Source organism: Podarcis muralis, chromosome 2 (assembly GCF_964188315.1).
Source record: "Podarcis muralis chromosome 2, rPodMur119.hap1.1, whole genome shotgun sequence".
Taxonomy (NCBI): Eukaryota; Metazoa; Chordata; class Lepidosauria; order Squamata; family Lacertidae; genus Podarcis; species Podarcis muralis.
The window spans coordinates 125,111,187-125,133,468 of record NC_135656.1 but is presented as its reverse complement, the minus strand read 5'-3'; the positions used below and the strand labels follow the sequence as shown (position 1 = coordinate 125,133,468).

General features: G+C 50.2%; 1 protein-coding gene across 1 annotated transcript in view; it reads left to right on the top strand.

Moving 5' to 3' along the window:
• COL11A2 (collagen type XI alpha 2 chain) overlaps positions 1-22,282 on the top strand; it is a 103,513-nt gene that overhangs the window by 33,186 nt on the left and 48,045 nt on the right. Inside the window, exons 7-19 of the mRNA XM_077923418.1 lie at positions 893-1,039; positions 1,514-1,678; positions 3,656-3,715; positions 5,635-5,676; positions 5,798-5,860; positions 7,455-7,529; positions 7,923-8,009; positions 9,286-9,342; positions 11,746-11,799; positions 12,650-12,703; positions 14,746-14,799; positions 14,998-15,051; positions 22,114-22,167. Of these exons, the coding sequence (XP_077779544.1) occupies positions 893-1,039; positions 1,514-1,678; positions 3,656-3,715; positions 5,635-5,676; positions 5,798-5,860; positions 7,455-7,529; positions 7,923-8,009; positions 9,286-9,342; positions 11,746-11,799; positions 12,650-12,703; positions 14,746-14,799; positions 14,998-15,051; positions 22,114-22,167 (966 nt within the window). The remainder of the gene's footprint in view (positions 1-892; positions 1,040-1,513; positions 1,679-3,655; positions 3,716-5,634; positions 5,677-5,797; positions 5,861-7,454; positions 7,530-7,922; positions 8,010-9,285; positions 9,343-11,745; positions 11,800-12,649; positions 12,704-14,745; positions 14,800-14,997; positions 15,052-22,113; positions 22,168-22,282) is intronic.

Here is a 22,282-nt window from a genome sequence, read left to right as displayed (position 1 = left end):
GGGTGCAGGGTGCCGCCTGGCCCCCCCAACCCTGGGATCCGGGCAAAGCTGGCTGCTCTGGCCCCCTAAAACCATCCCACTGCCCCCTCGTCTGCCTGTGTGTCTGTCTGCGTCTCCCCACCTCCACGTGTCTCTGTGTTAACCGTACCACGTCCTGCATGCTGGGCCGTTGGGGGGGCCGCAAGAGAAAGGGCCCCCGAAACTTCGGAAGGGCTCCCCACCCTCTCTTGGGGGGTGTGCGGACGGATTGAGATTTGACTTTCCCTCAACCTCCCGGGAAATGAGACCCACATCCGTGCCAGGGGGCCCTAGCCTAAGTTCGGACTTCTCTTGTGCTTTCCCTTTCCCCCAAATGGACACCTGCCAGACCCCCCAAATTGCTGGCATCCTTGTCCGGCTTGCAGGTGGGGGGTGAGATTCTGCTCCCCGAGATCCATTTGTCTCCCCGGGGGAAAATGATCCGGGATAAGGAGGAATGCTCCTTGCAGAATTGCTGAGTTTGGGACGGGACCCCACAGGGTCATCCAGACCAACCCACGGCCATCTCCTTCTCCTTCCTCCCAGGACTCGAGAGGAGAAGTTTGGATGAACTAACCATGTCTGCATTTTTTTCCCTCTCCCTCCTTTTCCCTTTCTGGCCTGTTTCCTTTTTCAACCCATCCTCTCCCTCTCCTACTTCTCCGTTCACCCCACAATGTGACGACCGTGTCCCCCCCTCTCTTGGGCATCTTCTCTGCCCCTCCATCAACACATCCTTCCTTTCCTTCCTCAACATGCCAACTCTGCTCCTCCTCCTTCCGTACATACCCAACCTCACACACTGTGTTGCTTTCCTCTTCCCCTCCCCGGCTCGTGACTCTTTCCTCCGCTGCTGCCACCACCCCCTCTCAAGGACGTGGGCCTGCTCCCCACAGAGGAGCCCTGGGGGGCCCATGAGTACCTTGACTACACCTTGCCCCCTGAGGCGGAAGAGACCTATTGGGAAGAGGGCCCCACACAGGAGGCGTCCCTACCTGTTGCCTCGTCGCCACGGGGAGAGGTAAATGTGCCTCTAGCACCCGCGTCCTGGCGGGCCAACCTGAGACGGAAGGGCGTTCGCTCCCTGGTTGGGTGGGTGGGCAGTGCAGGGTCCGCAAGAGAGGAGCCAGGACTCCTGGGTTCTGTGGGAAGGAGAGACCCAATGGGCTTGAGGCCCCGGACTCCTGGGTTCTCAGGAAGAGCAGGGTGGATTAACAGGTGAGGGGAGGAGCTCTCTGAGCTCAGGGGCTTTGAGAGCAGGTAGGGCCAGGGAAGACTCCCTGGGCCTGAAATTCTGGAAAGGCATGATGGGAGTTGTAGTCCCAAGGCAATGGGTGGACCCCTGCCGCAGCTTCCTCTGCCCCCTTGCTGCTTCTCTGGCAGGCTGGTGGGGCAGGAGACACCCCCCAAGAATGACCCATGGGTGGGTGGGCACCAGCCCCGTTTGCCACCCCACCTAACGTATCCGTGGGTTTCCACCCTGCCCGGGGGCCAGGAGGAAGCGCCCAGCCCACGTCCCGCTGAGGAAGAGGCGTTCACCGAAGAGGAGGTCCCCGGCGTGGGGCTGGAGTACGAGTACGCCTATAGGAGCTATGGCGAGGGGGCCGAGCCGTCGGAGCTGGGGCCTGTGCTCTCGGCCGAGACCCCCCACAGCGGAGGCGTAAGTGGGGTGCTGCCCCCTCCCTGGAGGCCCTCGGGCGTTCTTTGCCGCGCCTTCCTGTCCTGTTGGGTCTACTTCCTGTTGGTCGTGCTTGTCTGTGATGTCACTTCCTCTTGCCCGGGGTTTGCTTACGGAATGGTTTCGGCCTTGGCCTCTTGCTCTTGTTTCGGTGTTTTATCCGCAACCCATTTCTGTTTCCTCCACTTTTGGTTCTCCGCCACGACACTCCTTCTTTCCCGACAGCTTTGGTTTGCAGTTCCTGGTGGGCATGTGGCTGTGGATTCGGTTTGCTGGTGTCACTTCCTGTTTGAGGATGCCCATTTCCTGCTGCCTGCGCACCCCTTCCTGTTTTGAAGTCGCCACTTCCTCCTGCCTTTGCCCCTGTTCACCACCAGGTGGCGGAAGCACTTCCTGTTCCGTTCGCAACCCTTCCCACTTCCTATGACCCTCCTCTTTGTCTGATGACATCATTTCCTGCTGTTGCCAGGTGCTGGATGTTTTGTCATGCTGCCTGTTTGGGTTGTTTGTCATTTTCTGCTGCACTCTTTTTTGAAGTTCCTCTTTAGTTATTATTTCAAGCTGTCCAGCCATGTGTGCAACTCACTTCCCGTGATGCCATTTCTCTGTGTGGCGATGTCATTTCCTGTGATGTCATTTCCTTCCTTGTTGACATGTCCTGCAACACAGTCTACATAGAAATGGGCTGCCATCTTTTCCTGGGTCGCGGCTGCGGCAATGGCAGGAGGGAAGCTTCCTCCCTGTTCTGCGATGTCATCACGTGCCCTATGATGTCATCGCACTGCAGGGCCATTTCTGCAGACAGTCTCCCCTTCCCTGGCATGGTGCAAGTGCTGGAACTCAGTTACCAGTTTGGGGGGAGGCCGAAAGCCCCCAAACGGGACATGGTAACTGTCAGTCCACGCTGCCATCTTGGAAGGCAGCCCCTTTCCCTTCTTCCCCACACCCTGGCCCCGAACCTCACACCCCTTTCAACCTCCGAATCTTCATGTGCAGAATTTTGCGGAAAGAGTTGTGGGATTCAGAGGCTCACTGGTCACAAGCGGTGTATAAATTTTATGAAATAAAAAAAGACCCAGGATACATAAGGGTTAATTTCTATCTAAATTTAGAAGGAATAGGGGCAACCTGCCCCCCCCTTTTTTTTAAATGAACACATAGGCTTTTAGCCAGCTAAATTCTACTCAGAGTAGAGCCATTGAAGGGAGTCACATCCATCTATTCCAGTGGGTTTACTCTGAGTAGGATGAACCTTGTCTACTACTCAGGCGCCTGAAAAATGTTCTCCGCCAGAGCTCATGTATTTACCCCTTTTCCACTTTTACTCAAGGCCCTACTCAGACCTTACTACAGATTTACTCTGAGTTTCCTCCAGCTGGTTTATTTACGTGCTGCCCCCCCCCTTCATTCTCACTCCATTTTGACAACAGATCCCTTTTTGTTCGCCTGCGGCTCCGGCCCTCGCTGTTTGCTTCCATGAAAAACAAACAGCAGCTTGACTCCCCTCCTGCCCCACCTTTCAGCGGCGAGCCGGCCATTCCCCTTTTTAGATGAGCATAGAATCACGGAATTGGAATCGGGGACCCCCAGGGTCATCTAGTCCAACCCTCTGCAATGTGGGAATCTCAGTCCTTTCCGACCCTTTTAGCAGCTGCTCACCAACATATGCTTGGCTTATGTTGCTTATGTCGCTAAGCTGCCCGCTTTGCCGGGACGGCATGGCCGAGGGTTGGGCTGGATCGCCTTTGGAGGGCCCTTCCCAGTCGATTGCAGGCGGTTCCTTTTCCCCAGAGAGCCCCTCCTCTCCCCGCCCACACTGAACTGCTTCTGTGAACCCCCTCGGGTGTGGACACCCCCCCCACTTTTTGCACCCAGGGGCTGGGGTTGGGGGTGTTTAAGCCCGTGGCGCCATTCTGTTGACTGGCCCCCTCTGTGCGGCTACATGTCTGCTTCCCCCAGGCCGTCCGAGGAGCCAGAGGCTACAAAGGAGAGAAGGGAGAGCCGGCCGTCTTTGAACCTGTAAGTTCCTGGAGGGGAAGGGGGTCCTGCCGTGGCCTGGCTTGGACAGGTGTGTGTGTGTCATTTTGGACTGTGTGTGTGTGAGAGAGAAAATTCAGCATTGTGGACGCCATCTTTCCAAAGGTGAACAGCCCCCATACAAATGTTGCTCAGCCTTTTTTGGGCAAAGTTGCCGAACCTTTTTAGCAAAGACATTTTTTTCGGTTTTTGAAAATTCCACCGTTTCCGAGGGGCGAATCCCGGCTACGTCCGGGGTATTCCAGATGTGGGGCAGCCCCTCCAAACATCGGGCAGTCTAGGCAGGCTGCAACGGACTGCCTGTCTCCTTGTGGTCTCCTCCATCTCCACAATTCCACGATAGATGCAAATACAGTGGTACCTTGGTTCACAACCGTAATCCGTTCCGGAGGTCCGTTCGTAAATCAAAACAGGTTGCAACCCAAGGCGCGCTTTCGCCAATGGGGCCTCCAAAAAGAAATTGTTCGTAATCAAAAAAAAGGAGAGTTGCAATCCAAAAAAAGTTTGCAAACCGGGACACGGGTTTGACGTGTTTGTAATCCAAAACATGCAAACCAGAGTGTTCGCAAACCGAGGTACCACTGTAGAAAGGAGCTTGCTTGGAGGGCTCCCAAATCCTGCAATATCTCTCCGCTACCTAATCTGCATGACCTCCTTCCCCGTTTTGCACAAGTCCGTCTGTTGTGCGCAAGGCCTGGTTTTCCCAAAGCCCGACCCCTGGAAGGAGGCACGTCCAGCCAACTCCGGCACCGTCGGTTCGAAGAATTGTTGAGTTGGAGGGGGACTGCCAAAGGTCATCTAGCCCAACCCCCCACCGTGCTGCCCTGACGCTTTGCCTCCATGAGGTCTAGCGGCTTGCTTCTGCCCCACCCAGGTCTCAAAATTTTGAGATTGTGGCAAAGGCCGGCCAGACTCCTCAAAGGGAAGCCGGCGGGATCTGAGCCGCAAGACTCTCTCCCCAGTTTCCAGCAATTATTCCAGAGATTATTCAGAGGCCTTTCTGGAAAACACAGCCCACGGTGGCTCTTGATAAGCATATTTTCCTCCACGAATCAGATGAATCCAGTAATACATCTTTCATGTCCCTGTAGGTTTTAATTTAATATTGGGAAGGTAGCTCGTTTAGGGGACAGAAAACTCTGACCCTAAACCTCCACTGTCCTGCAGAGAAGAAAAGGCTCAGGAGTAAACCCGACACAAATCCGAGTCCCTAAGACGGTTGTGGAGTTGGATGGGACCTCCAAAGATAATTCAGTCCAACCCCCTGCAAGGCAGGGTTCCCATTGGCTCCGGTTGTTTCCATTCATTTCACAGGCTGCGTTGAGTGCATCCCTGAGTGCACAAAACCAGGATGCAAACGGCTCAGTTTGGAATTGAAAATAAATCTCTGCAAGCGTGGGGGGGGGGGCCTTCCATTTTGCTCCCCCCGCCCAGTAACTGCAGGACTGGGAGCCCTTTTTGCACCAGCAGTTGCCCCGGAATAACATCCCCTCCAAAGACCATCCCCTCCCAGTTCTACCTTCTTTGCAATCTCCCAAGGCAGAAGGGGAATCTGAGGCCTCACCAGCAGATCTCGGCAGGATCGGGGCCTCTCGGCTCCTTTTGGGCGGCCTTCAGAATTCCCCGGAGAATGGGGCTGACCTCTGAGCGACCGTGCAAGGCAGCCATCCAACCGGCGGAGCTGCGATGCCCCAGAGTTCTCGGGTTTTTGGGTAGCGTTATCGTCTCCGCATAGCGCGCTGGGTGTGTGTTGGTGGGGAGGGGGGAGAATAGCCGGTGGTGGGGTAAACAATGAGCTCTTTCACGGGCGAGAGCAGAGGGATGGGGCCTGTCCCTCTGCCAAGGCAGGTCTGCGGCTGCTTCCTAACTCCTTCTTTTTGCATGTGTTTGTGCCTCTGCAGGGGATGCTGGTCGAAGGTCCCCCAGGCCCCGAAGGAGCTCCGGTAAGAGGCGTGCAGAACCCCGGGGTGGGGGGTTTAAGGGGGCGAACGAGGCCTCCACCCCATCTCTTGCCCCCTGTCCGGTGGGCAAGGGTGATGGTCTTCTGTTCATCCTTCCCCACAGGGTATCAGCGGACCACCAGGGACCACGGGACCCCCAGGACCCCCCGGCGACTCTGGGGAGAGGGTAAGGCTGCGATCCGGCGAAGGAGAGGGGAGAGTGAAGGGCATGTGGTGAAGGAGGCATTGAAAGGTAGCTCCTGCCCCTATGCAGACAAAATTCAGCGTCACAGATTGGATGCAAAATTCAGCATCAAAGATTGAATTGGATGCAAAATTCAGCGTCACAGATTGGTTGGATGCAGAGGAAGGGTGGGAGGAACTAGCTGGGGCACCCCAAAGGGAAGAAGGCTCAGAGCCCAGATATCTGGGGTGGGACAATGATGAGCCGTCGGAGGGAGAAGACTGGTAGGCGGAGGAGGTGTCGGAAGCTGAAGCGGCGACAGGGCTTAGTGAGCAGGGAGAGTCTGTGGCAGAGAGAAGTCCAGACTCAGAGGCAGAAGCTGTAGCTGGAGAGGAGGCCAAGAGGCAGAGAGGAGTCAGGCTGGGGAAGAGGCACAGGGGTCTCCCCCTCCTGCTGCAACAGGCTCCCCTCCCCTCTGGTTTCCCAGGACCAGAAGAGGCATGAAGTGGGAAGAGCAGAGGCAGATGTGAGAGTGATGTCTCTGTTTGCTTGGGGAAGGCCTGGAGAGGCGGAGACATAGGCGGCTGGGGGGAGGTGGGGACCTTCGGTCTCAGCAACTGATCTGTGGGGCAAGAGCTGACTGAGCCACTCAGCTCATTGGGCCTGGCGATCCTGTTATTGCTCACAAGGAGTTCACTCCCAGCTGGCTGGGGTGATGCGCTGCTGGCTGGCTCCTGTCGTTTGGTACCCTGAAGGATGCCTCATTCTCCTTTAAGGATGTCCTTTGGGGAAGGGCGCCTGCAAATAATAATAATAATAATAATAATAATAATAATAATAATAATAATAATAATAATAATGATAATGATAATTTATTTATACCCTGCCCATCTGGCTGGGTTTCTCCAGCCACTCTGGGCGACTTCCAACAGAATATTTAAATATAATAGTCTATTAAACATTAAAAGCTTCCCTAAAGAGGGCTGCCTTCAGATGTCTTCTAAAAGTCAGATAGTTGTTTATTTCCTTGACATCTGATGGGAGGGCATTCCACAGGGCGGGTGCCACTACCGAGAAGGCCCTCTGCCTGGTTCCCTGTAACTTGGCTTCTCGCAGTGAGGGAACTGCCAGAAGGCCTTCAAGCGCTGGACCTCAGTGTGTGAGCAGAACGATGGGGGTGGAGACGCTCCTTCAGGTCTACTGGACCAAGGCCGTTTAGGGCTTTCAAGGTCAGCACCAACACTTTGAATTGTGCTTGGAAACGTCCTGGGAGCCAATCAAAGGAGAGTGAGGCATATTTTGGGGCAAGGCACCCACCTCCCTTCCGCTGCGTGCTTGCATCTCAGCAATCGTCAAGTGCCAGGCACACACGGTGTTCTCTGCTCACGCAAAAGCCCAGATCAAGGCAGCTGGACCTGTTGAAGAGGCACCTGGGAGAAGAGGATGCTGGACTAGGTTGGACTGGTTAAACTGGGCTTGGGTGATCGTGAGCCCCTGGCCGATTGTCGACAGTGCGCTTCGTCGTTCACACACACGTGCAAACGTGCGAGCCGCTCCTTCCCGCCCCAACTCTGCTCTCCCTCCTTCCCCCCAACAGGGCCCCCCAGGACGCCCCGGCATCCCTGGCTCAGATGGATCTCCTGGACCCCCTGGCACGTCCATGATGCTTCCGGTGAGTCGGGATGGCAGAGAGAGGCCGGCCAGTATCAAGGTCCTAAACCAGAGATTGACATCTAGGATCTTCAGGGATTAAATGTGGGGTAGTTCTCGAGGATGCTGTGAGCGGCCAATCAGTCCCAGTTTCTTCAGGGATTAGGGTTGGGGTTCTTGACAACATGAACACTAGCCAATCAGAGCTGTGCACAGCCCAGTTCTGCTACAGACAGATGGCTCTCCCCTGGAAATCAGCCCTGAAAGGAGTCTGAGGGAAACATCTCCCTCCAACTGGGGTTGGGGGGCAAATGTGTGGATGTGGGGGTGTTTGGGTGCCTCTCAGTGGGGCAAATGTGTGGGGTGTTTGGGTGCCTCTTGGTGGAACCTCAACTCTGCCTCTTCCCTCCCTCAGTTCCGATTTGGGAGCAGCGGTGGTGGAAAGGGGCCAGTCGTGGCGGCCCAGGAAGCCCAAGCCCAGGCCATCTTGCAACAAGCTCGGGTGAGTCCGGTTTCAGGGGGGGATGAAGATGGTCATGAAGACCCCCCCCCCCATTTACTTCCCCTATTAAAGTCCAGGGAACGGTGGTCTTTGCTTCCTGATGGCCCACCCAGATTTCTCTGCCTTCCTTTCTGGGGCAGGGGTCCTTGTCTGACCTGACACTGGTCTTCCAAGACCCTGAAAGAGGGGCTGGTTTTTTTGGGTGCAACGAGGGACCCTATGAAGAGAGGCGGCAGTCTTTGGGGCATCTCAGTTTAGAGAAAAAAATGAGGAAGAGCCCACAGGGCAGAAGATTATGAAATATAATATGCCTGGCGTAGATAAAAAGGAGAGAGAGAAAAAGGTTTTTCTCCCTCTCTCATAACACTCAATGAAGCTGAATGATGGAAGGTTCAGGGCAGATGAGAGGAAGTCCTTCTTCACAGAGTTCAGCTGTGGAACTCCCTGCCACCGGAGTCAGAGATGGGGTAAACCAACCTGAATGCCTTCAAAAGAGGGTTAGGATTAGCAAGGAGGAGAGGGCTTCTGAATCCCACTGCCTGGAAAGCCCAGGAGGGGAGGGGGCTGTCCTTGTGCTCAAATCCTGCCTCCGGGTTTCGTACTGGGGCATCTGCTTGGCCACTGTGAGCAGGATCCTGGCCTAAGTGAGAAGGCCCTTTCCTATGTTCTCGTGGAGCCTCCAGGCCCAGAGGCAGTCTATCTGGAGCCCTAGTTTCTTAGGGGCATTGAGCCACTGTGAGAATCCGGGATGCTGGACGAGAGGGGGTTCCCGGCCTGATCCGGCGAGGCTCTTTCCCTGCTCTTAAAAGTCCTCTCTGAAGGAATGACCGCTGGATGTGGAGCACGCTTTCACCTGCAGACAAGCCACAGCTGTCTGACCATCATGCCCTCTATCTAACCTTTGTCTTTCTCAGTGGTCTGCCGTGCCCTGTCTGTGACCTTTGTCTCCTCCGTCATACATTGTGCAAGGGGAAAATGACGCGGTGGAAACAGGTGCCAAAATAACTTTGTACCACCCCACGATCTCAGGATTGGAAGATGTGTAAAGGTCACAGTCTGCAAAATTTATCTGACAGGTTTTGCATATTGTGCTAATAAAAAGAGCCTCCACAGAGCTAGCTAGCAGCTTGCTTAGGCCCAGCACACCTGCGTTACCAACTCCTGCCTCCTGCCTTCACTTCACCTCTCCCTCCCACTCACGTCCACACGCTCTTCCAGTAATGGTCTGGTACGAACACCTTAACCTCTTCTCCCTCCCCCTTTCTTTCCTCCGCAGCTGGCCTTGCGTGGCCCCCCAGGACCCATGGGCTATACGGGTCGTCCTGGACCCCTGGTGAGTATTTTGCTTGGGGGAGTGCTTGGGTTTGTTTCCTGGGGCTCAGAGTAGAAGGACTTGGGTGCGTTTGGAAGAGCCACCGTCACCCACCTTCCCAGGACGACGGCTCAATACATCCAGAATCCAATAGTGCTGTGGTGGTTTGAGTTTCGGACGAAGACCTGGAAGGAACCACAGTTCGAATCCCCCCTCAGTCGTGAGGTGTGTGGCAATGCTGTCGGAGCAAAAAGCAATTCAGCACCATGAATCGGGCCCAGAAATGAAGCTGGCGACCAGGGCGTCTGTTTCTGGAATGTGGGTTTCTGTGAGATCTGGCCACTGCATTTTGGAGCAAGTGAAGTTTCCGAGTCGTCTTCAAGGGCAGCCCCAGACAGAGCGGATTGCAGTAGCTGAGTCAACAGCTAATGCTATTCTGGGCTGCATCAACAGAGGTCTAGTGTCCAGGTCAAGGGAAATCATAGTCTCACTCTCTTCTGCCTTGGTCAGGCCCCACCTGGCCTATTGTGTCCAGTTCTGGGCGCCACAATTTAAGAAGGATGTTGACAAGCTAGAACATGTGCAGAGGAGGGTGACCAAGATGATCAAGGGTCTGGAAAGTGAGCCTGATGAGGAACGGTTGAAGGAGCTGGGTATGTTTAGCCTGGGAAAGAGGAGACTGAGAGGAGATAGGAGAGCCATCTTCAGGTATCTTAAGGGCTGTCGCATGGAAGAGGGAGCAGGCTTGTTTTCTCTTGCTGCAGAGGGGAGGACTCGAACCCATGGCTTCAAGTTACAAGAAAGGAGATTCTGACTAAACATAGAATCATAGAATCATAGAATCATAGAGTTGGAAGAGACCACAAGGGCCATCGAGTCCAACCCCCTGCCAAGCAGGAAACACCATCAGAGCACTCCTGACATATGGTTGTCAAGCCTCTGCTTAAAGACCTCCAAAGAAGGAGACTCCACCACACTCCTTGGCAGCAAATTCCACTGTCGAACAGCTCTTACTGTCAGGAAGTTCTTCCTAATGTTTAGGTGGAATCTTCTTTCTTGTAGCTTGGATCCATTGCTCCGTGTCCGCTTCTCTGGAGCAGCAGAAAACAGCCTTTCTCCCTCCTCTATGTGACATCCTTTTATATATTTGAACATGGCTATCATATCACCCCTTAACCTCCTCTTCTCCAGGCTAAACATGCCCAGCTCCCTTAGCCGTTCCTCATAAGGCATCGTTTCCAGGCCTTTGACCATTTTGGTTGCCCTCCTCTGGACACGTTCCAGTTTGTCAGTGTCCTTCTTGAACTGTGGTGCCCAGAACTGGACACAGTACTCCAGGTGAGGTCTGACCAGAGCAGAATACAGTGGCACTATTACTTCCCTTGATCTAGATGCTATACTCCTATTGATGAGGCCCAGAATTGCATTGGCTTTTTTAGCTGCCGCGTCACACTGTTGGTTCATGTCAAGTTTGTGGTCAACCAAGACTCCTAGATCCTTTTCACATGTACTGCTCTCAAGCCAGGTGTCACCCATCTTGTATTTGTGCCTCTCATTTTTTTTGCCCAAGTGCAATACTTTACATTTCTCCCTGTTAAAATTCATCTTGTTTGTTTTGGCCCAGTTCTCTAATCTGTCAAGGTCGTTTTGAAGTGTGATCCTGTCCTCTGGGGTGTTAGCCACCCCTCCCAGTTTGGTGTCATCTGCAAATTTGATCAGGATGCCCTTGAGTCCATCATCCAAGTCGTTGATAAAGATGTTGAATAAGACCGGGCCCAAGACAGAACCCTGTGGCACCCCACTAGTCACTCTTCTCCAGGATGAAGAGGAGCCATTGATGAGCACCCTTTGGGTTCGGTCAGTCAGGAAGAACTTTCTGACAGGAAGAGCTGTGTGACAGTGGAAAGGGTTCTATACGCCAGACCATGGGCTACATAGAGCAGAGCTTTCCAGACTTCATGTTGGTGACATGCATCACTTCGTGACACAGTAATTCAGTTTTGCATCACTTCGTGACACAGTAATTCAGTTTCGCATCACTTCATGACACAGTAATTCAGTTTTGCAACATTTCGCGGCACAGTAATTCGGTTTCGCATCACTTCGCAACACAGTAATTCAGTTTTACTAGCAAACCAGAGGTTAAACTAACCCATTTCCAGCCCTGGGAGGATTCGCACCACTCGCCGACACGCTGCAGCCGAAACACTAGTGCGTCAAGACACACAGTTTGGGAACCTCTGGCGCAGAGTCCACCACCTCGATCTCTTTGAAGGGAAAGCTGGGATACAAACGCAGCCAATTTGAATTTGTTAGTTGCTTTATCTCCCCAAGGGCAGCCCAAATGGATAAATAATCGCCGTAGCGAGCCAGATGAAATGCGCAGCCCTTCAGAGCTAAGAATGTCTTTCCTCTGTCTTCTAGGGTCAACCTGGCAGCAACGGCGTGAAGGGAGAGCACGGAGACTTTGGTCCCCAGGTAAGCTAACTTCCCAGGCTGATCTGGGAGCCCCCTGCCAGCGCCCCAGTCTCTCCTCTCCCCCCAAAACCCCCCTTTAGCACAACTGCGTTGTCTGACCTCCTTCCGTTCAAAGCGGCTGGCAAACAAGACGTAACAGCCGCGCATCGGAACATCGCAACCTCCATGTGAATCGTACGAGATGGCGAGGAAATCGTCAGTAAAACAATTGCAAAGACATTTAGGAAACAACTAAAACATGAGCTGAACGTCCCAAGTACAATATAAGTTGTGTTTTATTGGACCTGCTTGAGCTGAGATTCCTGCATTGCACGGGGTCAGACTAGAGGATCCTTCGGAAGCCCAACTCTGGTTTTCTGGCTCACACAGACCCATTGCACACCACCCCCAGAGGACCTGCGTACGAGCTGGGCTTTTGCTGATTTGTTCCCGGGTCCTTCAGCCAGGCATATCAGAACCCCCCAAGTGACCCTATTTCCCAGGGACAGTCCCGATTTCTGATTTGACCCCAGAATCTCCCACTTTTCCTTAGGACACCCCTGTTTCCATGGGAGAAATGTTGGAGGGGGTGGGCTATTCCCCAAACCAGCAGAAAGTAGCAAACTGCCACCATCTCCATGTTCTTGGGGTCATTCGGCTGCTGCCCCCCCAGCTCAGATTCTTCCCCCCCCTAAAAATCTATTGGCTGCTACAGACCTCAAATGCAACAGACATCTGGTGGGGGGACGGGACCCCTACCCAATTCCCCACCCCTCTTTCATGAAGTCCCAGGGTTTCCTCTCTCCTCCCCCCCCAAATGTTTGAGGACAAGACAGGGCACCCTAATACGACACTCTCTTTCTCCACTTAGGGTCCTCGAGGTCCACAGGGGCTGACTGGACCCCCAGGGAAGCCTGGACGCCGAGTAAGTTTCTGTTTCTGATGTTTATTTATTTTATTTTTTTAATTAATGGAGGCAGGTTGCCGTTTTTCGCCTCCTCTGAGACCCCTGCGTTGTGGTGGGGTTGGTCTAGATGAGCCCCGGGGTCCCGTTCCCGCATGGTGATCCTACAGTCCCGGGAGTCCTGAAAAGTCGTGGAATAAAAGTAAAAAATAACAGTAGTGATTTGCTTGAAAGTTAGGCGGGGTCAGCCTTTGAGAAGGTGATGTTTTGGAAGATTTGGGGCAGTTTAAACGGAAGGACTTCTTTGTGCAGTGGAAACTGTGGAACTCTCTGCCACAAGGGGCATTGACGGCGGCCACCAACGTGGATGGATTTAAAAGAGGGTTAGGCAAATTAATGAAGGACCGAGCCACCGTGGCTGTGCTTTGCCATCGTGGTCGGAGGCAGTTGAATGCTTCTGAATCCCAGTTTCTGGAAAATGGCAGGAGGGGAGAGGGCTCCTGGTTCGAATCCTGATTGCGGGTTTCCCACAGGAGTCTAGTCAGCCGCTGTGAGAACAGGATTCTGGACTAGACGGGCCCTTGGCCTTCTCATGTTCTTATGGAGCCTCCAGCGCCAGAGATAGTCTATTAGTGCCATTGCCTTCCGTTAAGAGTTTGGGTGTAATCCTTGACGCCTCCCTTTCCATGGAGGCGCAGGTTACAGCAACAGCCAAGGTGACATTTTTCCACCTTTGCCGCATCAAGCAGTTGGTTCCTTACCTTTCCCGCCCCGACCTGGCCACAGTGATCCATGCGACGGTCATCTCCAGGCTTGACTACTGTAATTCGCCCTACGCGAGGCTGCCCTTGAAGCTGTCCCAGAAACTCCAGCAGGTGCAGAAGGCTCCTCACGGGGTCTCTGCCATGGGAGCATATTCACCCAGTGCTTTACCAGTTGCACTGGCTCCCGGTGGAGTACAGGGTCAGGTTCAAGGTGCTGGTCTTGACCTTTAAAGCCGTTTGTGGCTTAGGGCCCTCGTATTTACGGGACCGCCTCTCCTGGTCTGCCCCACAGAGGACCTTAAGGTCCATGAACAACCATAGTCAGACTATCCTCCACCAGGGCCAGGGCCTTCTCAGGGATGGCTCCGACCTGGTGGAATGCTCTGTCCCATGAGACCAGGGCCTGCAGGATTTAACCTCCTTCTGCAGGGCCTGTAAGACAGAGCTATTCCGCCTGGCTTTCAATTTGAACTTAGCCTGATTTTTTATTCCCCTTCCTTCCCTCCCTCTCCCCTTTTTATGAAGATTTCCCACTCTGGGATCCCACAGTTAATTCTCCCCTGGTCTCCTTACTGGCCCGAATAGGACTAATTTAGCCAGCTAGCCCTGGTAGTGGATGGATTTCCCCCCTAAATTGATTTTTGATTTTATTGTTATTTACGCTTTAGACCGTATTTTATGCTGGTTTTTTTGTAGCATCAATTAAGTGTTTTAAATTTGTTGTTAGCTGCCCTGAGCCCGGTTTCCTGAACCGGGAAGGACGGGGTATAAATAAAAATCTATTAAAAGGTAAAGGTAAAGGGACCCCTGACCATTAGGTCCAGTCGTGACCAACTCTGGGGTTGCGGCGCTCATCTCACTTTATTGGCCGAGGGAGCCGGCGCACAGCTTCCAGGTCATGTGGCCAGCATGACTAAGCTGCTTCTGGCGAACCAGAGCAGCGCACGGAAACGCCGTTTCCCTTCCCGCCGGAGCGGTGCCTATTTATCTACTTGCACTTTGACGTGCTTTGGAACTGCTAGGTTGGCAGGAGCAGGGACTGAGCAATGGGAGCTCACCCCGTTGCGGGGATTCGAATCACCGACCTTCTGATCGGCAAGTCCTAGGCTCTGTGGTTTAGACCACAGCGCCACCCGCGTCCCACGAAAAAAATAACCTATTATTATTATTATTATTAAGATTTTTTGGGTTCTTTGGCTGCTGTGAGGCCAGGGTGCTGGGCTCCATGGGCCCCTTTGTAAGGGGGGCTATGAGATTTGTCTCCCTCCATTAACCTGCCTCTCTCCCTCCCTCCGACAGGGTCGTGCTGGAGCGGACGGTGCCCGGGGGATGCCCGGGGAAACGGGCATCAAGGTAAGGCGACCCTCTGGGCGTTGCAGCGGGTTGGGCTAGATGACCGCTGGGGTCCCTTCCAACCCGACAGTTCTGCCAATCTAGAGAATGGGCCTGTAGGGAACGTGGTTTCATGAGGACTAGCGCCGTCCCCTCGGGATTTGCCATCCTGACCTTGTGAGAAGGGGGGGGTCACCTTTCCCTTCTCTCTCTCCGCAGGGCGATCGCGGGTTTGATGGGCTTCCAGGCCTCCCGGGGGAGAAAGGACACCGGGTAAGTGAAACGGGGAGCCTGCGAGTCGGGGGTCAGCAGCCCCACCCGAATTGCTCACTGCAGGAGGGTGGGCTTGATGACCCCTAGGGGTCCCTTGCAAATGCTGTGATTCTATCTATCTATCTATCATCTATCTATCTATCTATCTATCTATCATCTATCATCTATCTATCTATCTATCTATCTATCTATCTATCTATCTATCTATCATCTATCTATCTATCATCTATCTATCTATCATCTATCTATCTATCTATCTATCTATCTATCTATCTATCTATCTATCTATCATCTATCTATCTATCTATCTATCTATCTATCATCATCTATCTATCTATCTATCATCTATCTATCTATCTATCATCTATCTATCTATCTATCATCTATCTATCTATCTATCTATCTATCTATCATCTATCTATCTATCTATCTATCTATCTATCATCTATCTATCTATCTATCATCTATCTATCTATCTATCTATCATCTATCTATCTATCATCTATCTATCTATCATCTATCTATCTATCTATCTATCTATCTATCTATCATCTATCTATCTATCATCTATCTATCATCTATCTATCTATCATCTATCTATCTATCATCTATCTATCTATCTATCTATCATCTATCTATCTATCTATCTATCATCTATCTATCTATCTATCTATCTATCTATCTATCTATCTATCTATCATCTATCTATCTATCTATCTATCATCTATCTATCTATCATCTATCTATCTATCTATCTATCTATCTATCATCTATCTATCTATCTATCTATCTATCTATCATCTATCTATCTATCATCTATCTATCTATCTATCTATCTATCTATCTATCATCTATCTATCTATCATCTATCTATCTATCTATCTATCATCTATCTATCTATCATCTATCTATCTATCATCTATCTATCTATCTATCATCTATCTATCTATCTATCTATCTATCATCTATCTATCTATCTATCTATCATCTATCTATCTATCTATCTATCTATCATCTATCTATCTATCTATCTATCATCTATCTATCTATCTATCTATCTATCTATCTATCATCTATCTATCTATCTATCTATCTATCTATCTATCTATCTATCTATCATCTATCTATCTATCTATCTATCAATCATCTATCTATCATCTATCTATCATCTATCTATCTATCATCTATCTATCTATCTATCTATCTATCTATCTATCTATCTATCATCTATCATCTATCTATCATCTATCTATCTATCTATCTATCATCTATCTATCATCTATCTATCTATCTATCTATCTATCTATCTATCTATCATCTATCTATCTATCTATCTATCATCTATCTATCTATCATCTATCTATCTATCATCTATCTATCTATCTATCTATCTATCTATCTATCTATCATCTATCTATCTATCTATCTATCTATCTATCTATCTATCTATCTATCATCTATCTATCTATCTATCTATCTATCTATCTATCTATCATCTATCTATCTATCTATCATCTATCTATCTATCTATCTATCTATCTATCTATCTATCTATCTATCTATCTATCTATCATCTATCTATCTATCTATCATCTATCTATCTATCATCTATTTATTAGTTTTTTTAACATACCATTTTCAACATTAATCAAACATATTTTTACATCTTCAATTTTTTTTGACTTCCATCAATCCTGTCTGAAAATTTTCCAATCTAATCTCCTAGTATACGTTTATTATTTTCCCTGTTACATTTAAAACTCATAACCAATATCTCTATCTTTTTCCACTTTGTAACACTTCGTATATTTCTCCCTGCAAAACTTATTGTAGTCCTACTAGCGTAATTTGTTGATTCCAGTTGCTCTCCAAATAGTTCGTATACTTCTTCCAATCTTCTGTAAATCTCTGGTCCCGCAGGTTTCGAATCCTTCCTGTCATTTTGTCCAGTTCTGCGTAGTCCATTATTTTCGTCTGCCGTTCTTCTTTCGTCGGAATTTCTTCTTGCTTCCATTTCTGGGCTAACAATACTCTTGCTGCTGTGATTCTAACTCTTGGAATACCCCTTTTGCAACTGCAGTGGCTTTGCTTCAAGGAAGTCCTGTGGAACTCCCTGCCACTTTCTATTCCATCAATTCTGTGCCGTAAACTGCCTTGGTTTTTTTAAATTAAAAATGCTACATAAACTAATTCATTTTTTGAATATTTTGTAAAAAGATATTTTTAAAATTTTATAACAATTAATGATACAAATCTCATTCATCGTGTTATTTGTTATTATTGTACCTCTGGACTTCCCTCAACTCCCTCTCTGCTGAGTTATTTAGTTTTATTTATCGTATCCTGCTTTTTCTACACAAAAATAAAATCCCTTATTATTCTTTCTCTAAAATATCTGCTACTCAAATGAAGTTTTGGAAGTTTATTCAAATCCTGCCAGTGAATCCAGTCCATTCTGTTGTTTCTGCAAATAGACTGCAAATGGTTCCCAGACTCTTTTGAAGTCCCTTTTGTCCTTCTTCTCTCCTAGTTTGTCTGTTAGCTTAGCCAATTCTGCAGAGTTCATCAGCTTTTCTTGCCATTGTTCCTTGATGGTATTTCTTCCGTTTTCCAATATTGTGCAGTCAAGATTCTTGCCGCTGTTGTAGCATACATAAATAATCTCCATTTTTATTTCAGTAGCTCTTGATTTGAGATACAGTGGTGCCTCGCAAGACGAAGTTTTTTCTTCTTGCGAGTTTTTCGTCTTGCGATGCACGGTTTCCCATAGGAATGCATTGAAAATCAATTAATGCGTTCCAAGGGAAACCGCCTTCAGACCAGGTCCGGGGACAGTCTCTCCCCCGACCTCTTCTGAAGGCTGGGGGGGGGGGAACAAGGGCTTCTGAAGGCTGGGGGGGGGCTGGGGGGGAACAAGGGCTTCGCTGCCGACCCCCAGCATTTTAAAATCTCACCGGGACACGGGGAGATTTTAAAATGCTGGGGGTCGGCAGCGAACGCTTCGCTGATCCCGGGACGGCAGGCAGATCTGCACCGCCATCCAGAGCGGGGCGGGACTTAGCGCCCCGCTCGGGATGGCGGCACAGATCTGCCTGCAGTCCCGGGATGGCAGACAGCTCTGCGCTGGCATCCAGAGCGGGGCGGGACTTAGCGCCCCGCTCGGGATGGTGGCGCAGATCTGCCTGCAGTCCGGCGACTGCAGGCAGCTTTGCGCGGCCATCTGGAGCGGGGCGGGCTTCGTCCCCGGCTCCCGATGGCCGCGCAGAGCTGCGCTGATCCCGGGATGGCAGACAGCTCTGCGCCGCCATCCCGAGCGGGGCGGGACTTAGCACCCCGCTCGGGATGGTGGCGCAGATCTGCCTCCAATCCCGCGACTGCAGGCAGCTTTGCGCGGCCATCTGGAGCGGGGCGGGCTTCGCCCCCGGCTCCCGATGGCCGCGCAGAGCTGCGCTTATCCCGGGATGGCAGACAGCTCTGCGCCGCCATCCCGAGCGGGGCGGGACTTAGCACCCCGCTCGGGATGGTGGCGCAGATCTGCCTCCAATCCCGCGACTGCAGGCAGCTTTGCGCGGCCATCTGGAGCGGGGCGGGCTTCGCCCCCGGCTCCCGATGGCCGCGCAGAGCTGCGCTGATCCCGGGACGGCAGACAGCTCTGCACCGCCATCCCGAGCGGGGCGGGACTTAGCACCCCGCTCGGGATGGTGGCGCAGATCTGCCTGCAGTCCGGCGACTGCAGGCAGCTTTGCGCGGCCATCTGGAGCAGGGCGGGCTTCGCCCCCGGCTCCCGATGGCCGCGCAGAGCTGCGCTGATCCCGGGACGGCAGACAGCTCTGCGCCGCCATCCCGAGCGGGGCGGGACTTAGCACCCCGCTCGGGATGGTGGCGCAGATCTGCCTGCAGTCCGGCGACTGCAGGCAGCTTTGCGCGGCCATCTGGAGCGGGGCGGGCTTCGCCCCCGGCTCCCGATGGCCGCGCAGAGCTGCGCTGATCCCGGGACGGCAGACAGCTCTGCGCCGCCATCCCGAGCGGGGCGGGACTTCTCTGCTGTCCCGGGGAGATTTTAAAATGCTGGGGGTCGGCAGCGACCGCTTCGCTCCCGCCCGCCAGCATTTTAAGATCGCCCGGGGCAGCGGAGAAGTCTCCGCTGTCCCGGGAAGGCAGGCGGGGGGGAGCAAAGACTTTTGCCCCCTGCCAGCCTTCAGAAGAGGTCCAGGACCTCTTCTGAAGGCCGGCTGTGGGCAAAAGTCTTTGCTCCCGACCGCCAGCAATTTAAAACAGGTCCCCGGAGATTTCCCTATGGGCTTTCGTCTTGCGAAGCAAGCCCATAGGGAAATTCGTCTTGCGAAGCGCCTCCGAAACAGAAAACCCTTTCGTCTTGCGGGTTTTCCGTCTTGCGAGGCATTCGTCTTGCGGGGTACCACTGTACCTAACAGAAAGGCTTCAGGGTGTTTGGCAAAATTCATTTTAAACATTTTTTTCAATTCATTGTGCATCATTTCCCAATATTTTTTAATGGATCTGCATTCCCACCACATATGATAAAATGTTCCTTCCTTTTCCTTACATCTCCAACATCTGTTATTTTCTTTCCTAAACATCTTTGCCATTTTCACTGGTGTGATATACCATCTATACATCATTTTCATGTAATTCTCTCTTAATAGTATGCAATCTGTGAATTTTATATCAACTTTCCATAATTTTTTCCAACTTTCAAGTTGGATGTTGTGCCCCACACCCTGAGCCCATTTAATCATAACTGATTTACCCTCTTCATCCTTGGTTTCCCACTCTAATAAAATACTATATGCTGTAACATTCTCTTTCACTATTTCTTTTTGAAATCTGGATATTGTATAACTAAACCCCTTTTTATTGTCTTCCTTAAATTGTTCATTTAATTGCCTATGGTGTAACCAATTTTGTAAACAGTCTTTCACCTCATCATACTCTCTTAATTTGAGTTTACCTTCTTCTTCTGCTAATAACTCTCTATATGTCAACCAGCTTACTTTTTTGGTCAACTTAAGCGAATATACTTCAGTAGGTGACAGCCACCATGGTGTTTTCCACTCTAACAGAACTTTATATTTTTCCCAGACTCTTATTAATGACTTTCTTATTATATGACTTGAAAAACCTTTAAGTATTTTCCCCTTTCCCATACCATGAATATGAGTGCCAGTCAAATCTATTGTCGTGTCCTTCTAATTCTAACGCTTCTTCTTTTTCTAATTTTATCCAATCCTTTATCCAAATAAGACATGCTGCTTCAAAATACAATTTCAAATCTGGGAGGGAAAAGCCTCCTCTATCTCTTTAGTCTGTTAGTATCCTTATGTTTTATCTTTGGTCTTTTCCCATTCCAGATAAATTTTGAAATATCTTTTTGCCATTTTTTGACGGATATATTGTTATTTATCACCGGGATCATCTGAAATAGAAATAGTATCTTTGGCAAAGCACTCATCTTTATTGCTGCAATTTTCCATAACATGGAAACATAACATATTTTCTCATAATTATCTTTTTATATATTTATGTTTCTTGTTGTTAACCATATTCCTAGGTACTTAACTTTTTATGAATTTCAATTCCTAACTCTTGGGATAGTTCTTTCTTCTCTTTTATCCTCTCTAATATTCCTTGCTAAAACTTCCAGGACCATAATAAATAAAAGTGGTGAGAATAGGCATCCTTGTCTTGTTCCTTTCTGAATCTCATACTGTTTTGTCATCACTTGATTTTCAATTAGTTTTGCTCTTTGTTCTGAGTAAATAGCTTGGACTCCCCTCCTATATTTTTCTCCAAATTCCATCTCTTCTAGGACTTTTTCCATAAAGTCCCAAGAGATATTATCAAAGGCTTTCTCTGCGTCTATAAACATTAGGGCCGCTTGTTTTTCATTTCTAACTTCCAGGTATTCTATTATATTCAAAATAGTTCTTATATTGTCTTTCATTTGTCTACCTGGTAGAAACCCTGCTTGGTCTCTATGAATATATTCCTCTAAAACCTTTTTTAATCTGTTTGCTAAGATGTACGCAAACAGTTTGTAATCATTGTTTAATAGAGAAATAGGTCTATAATTTTTAACTGACATAAAATCTGACTCTTGTTTTGGAATTAGTGTTATATATGCTTCTTTCCATGTCTCTGGAACCTTCCCTATTTTTAGAATTTCATACATCAGATCTTTTAGAGGGTTCACAAGCTGCTCACTCAATTTCTTAGCTGAGAGCCCATCCAGTCCAGGTGTGATCCTGCTGCCACGGGGCTCTTAACAACAACAACAACAACAACAACAACAACAACAACAACAAATTATTTAGGCTTTCCTTGGTACTTTCTGACCGCTCCCTGGCAGGCGGAAGTTCAACAGGTGAATCCTTCCACCCTCACTGAATGCACCTGTTGAACTTCTGCATCTCATTCCTCTGGAGGCCCAGACGGAGCCCAAAGGAGCTTGGGTTTCCTGACCCCATTGGAAGCGTCCTGGGCCCATAACCTATTGGCAAAACCTATTGGTGTTTCGCAACTTTCTGACTAGTTGCAAGACCTTAGCCAGACCTAGCATAGTAAACGCAGAGTTCACAAAAGCAATTGGCAACTTGGCTGCGGACAGGATGGATGAAGCAGGAGCCAGGAATTTGTAGTTAGGTGTTTATTATATACTGTGGACTATTTAAAGGAACAGAACACGGATCTTTAGCTAGCTCTCTCATACACAACTCACAACTCTCAACCTCCAGCTCCTACTCTCAAACTCGTGCTAGCACACCTTCCAGTTAGTCGACCATTAATCATTATTCCTGTGAGAGACCTTGACCAATCATGGAGCTGTCTCCATGCCTCTGTATCACCAGGCAGACGTACTCCTTCACATTGCCTTGGCTGCCGGCCAAACCCTAATTGACTCTGTGTGAGGAGCTGCACGTACTCAGATTCCCGACAAACTACTGTTCCCAGAAGCCCTTGGGTGAAGGAGGCGGGGCCTCGTGCAGGAGGTCTGCTCTTCTGTGTCTCTTCTGATCAGTGTGTGTCTCTCTCACCCCACACTAGGGTGACTCCGGATCTCAGGGTGTTCCTGGTCCCCCCGGGGAAGATGGCGAGAGGGTGAGTACTGGCCACGGGTGCAAAGATTTGGGGTGCAGGGAACATACAGTGGGGTTTGATCCAACAGAGGTCCGTCCGTCAAGGGGGCGTAGAAAAAAGCAGAAATATTCTAGGG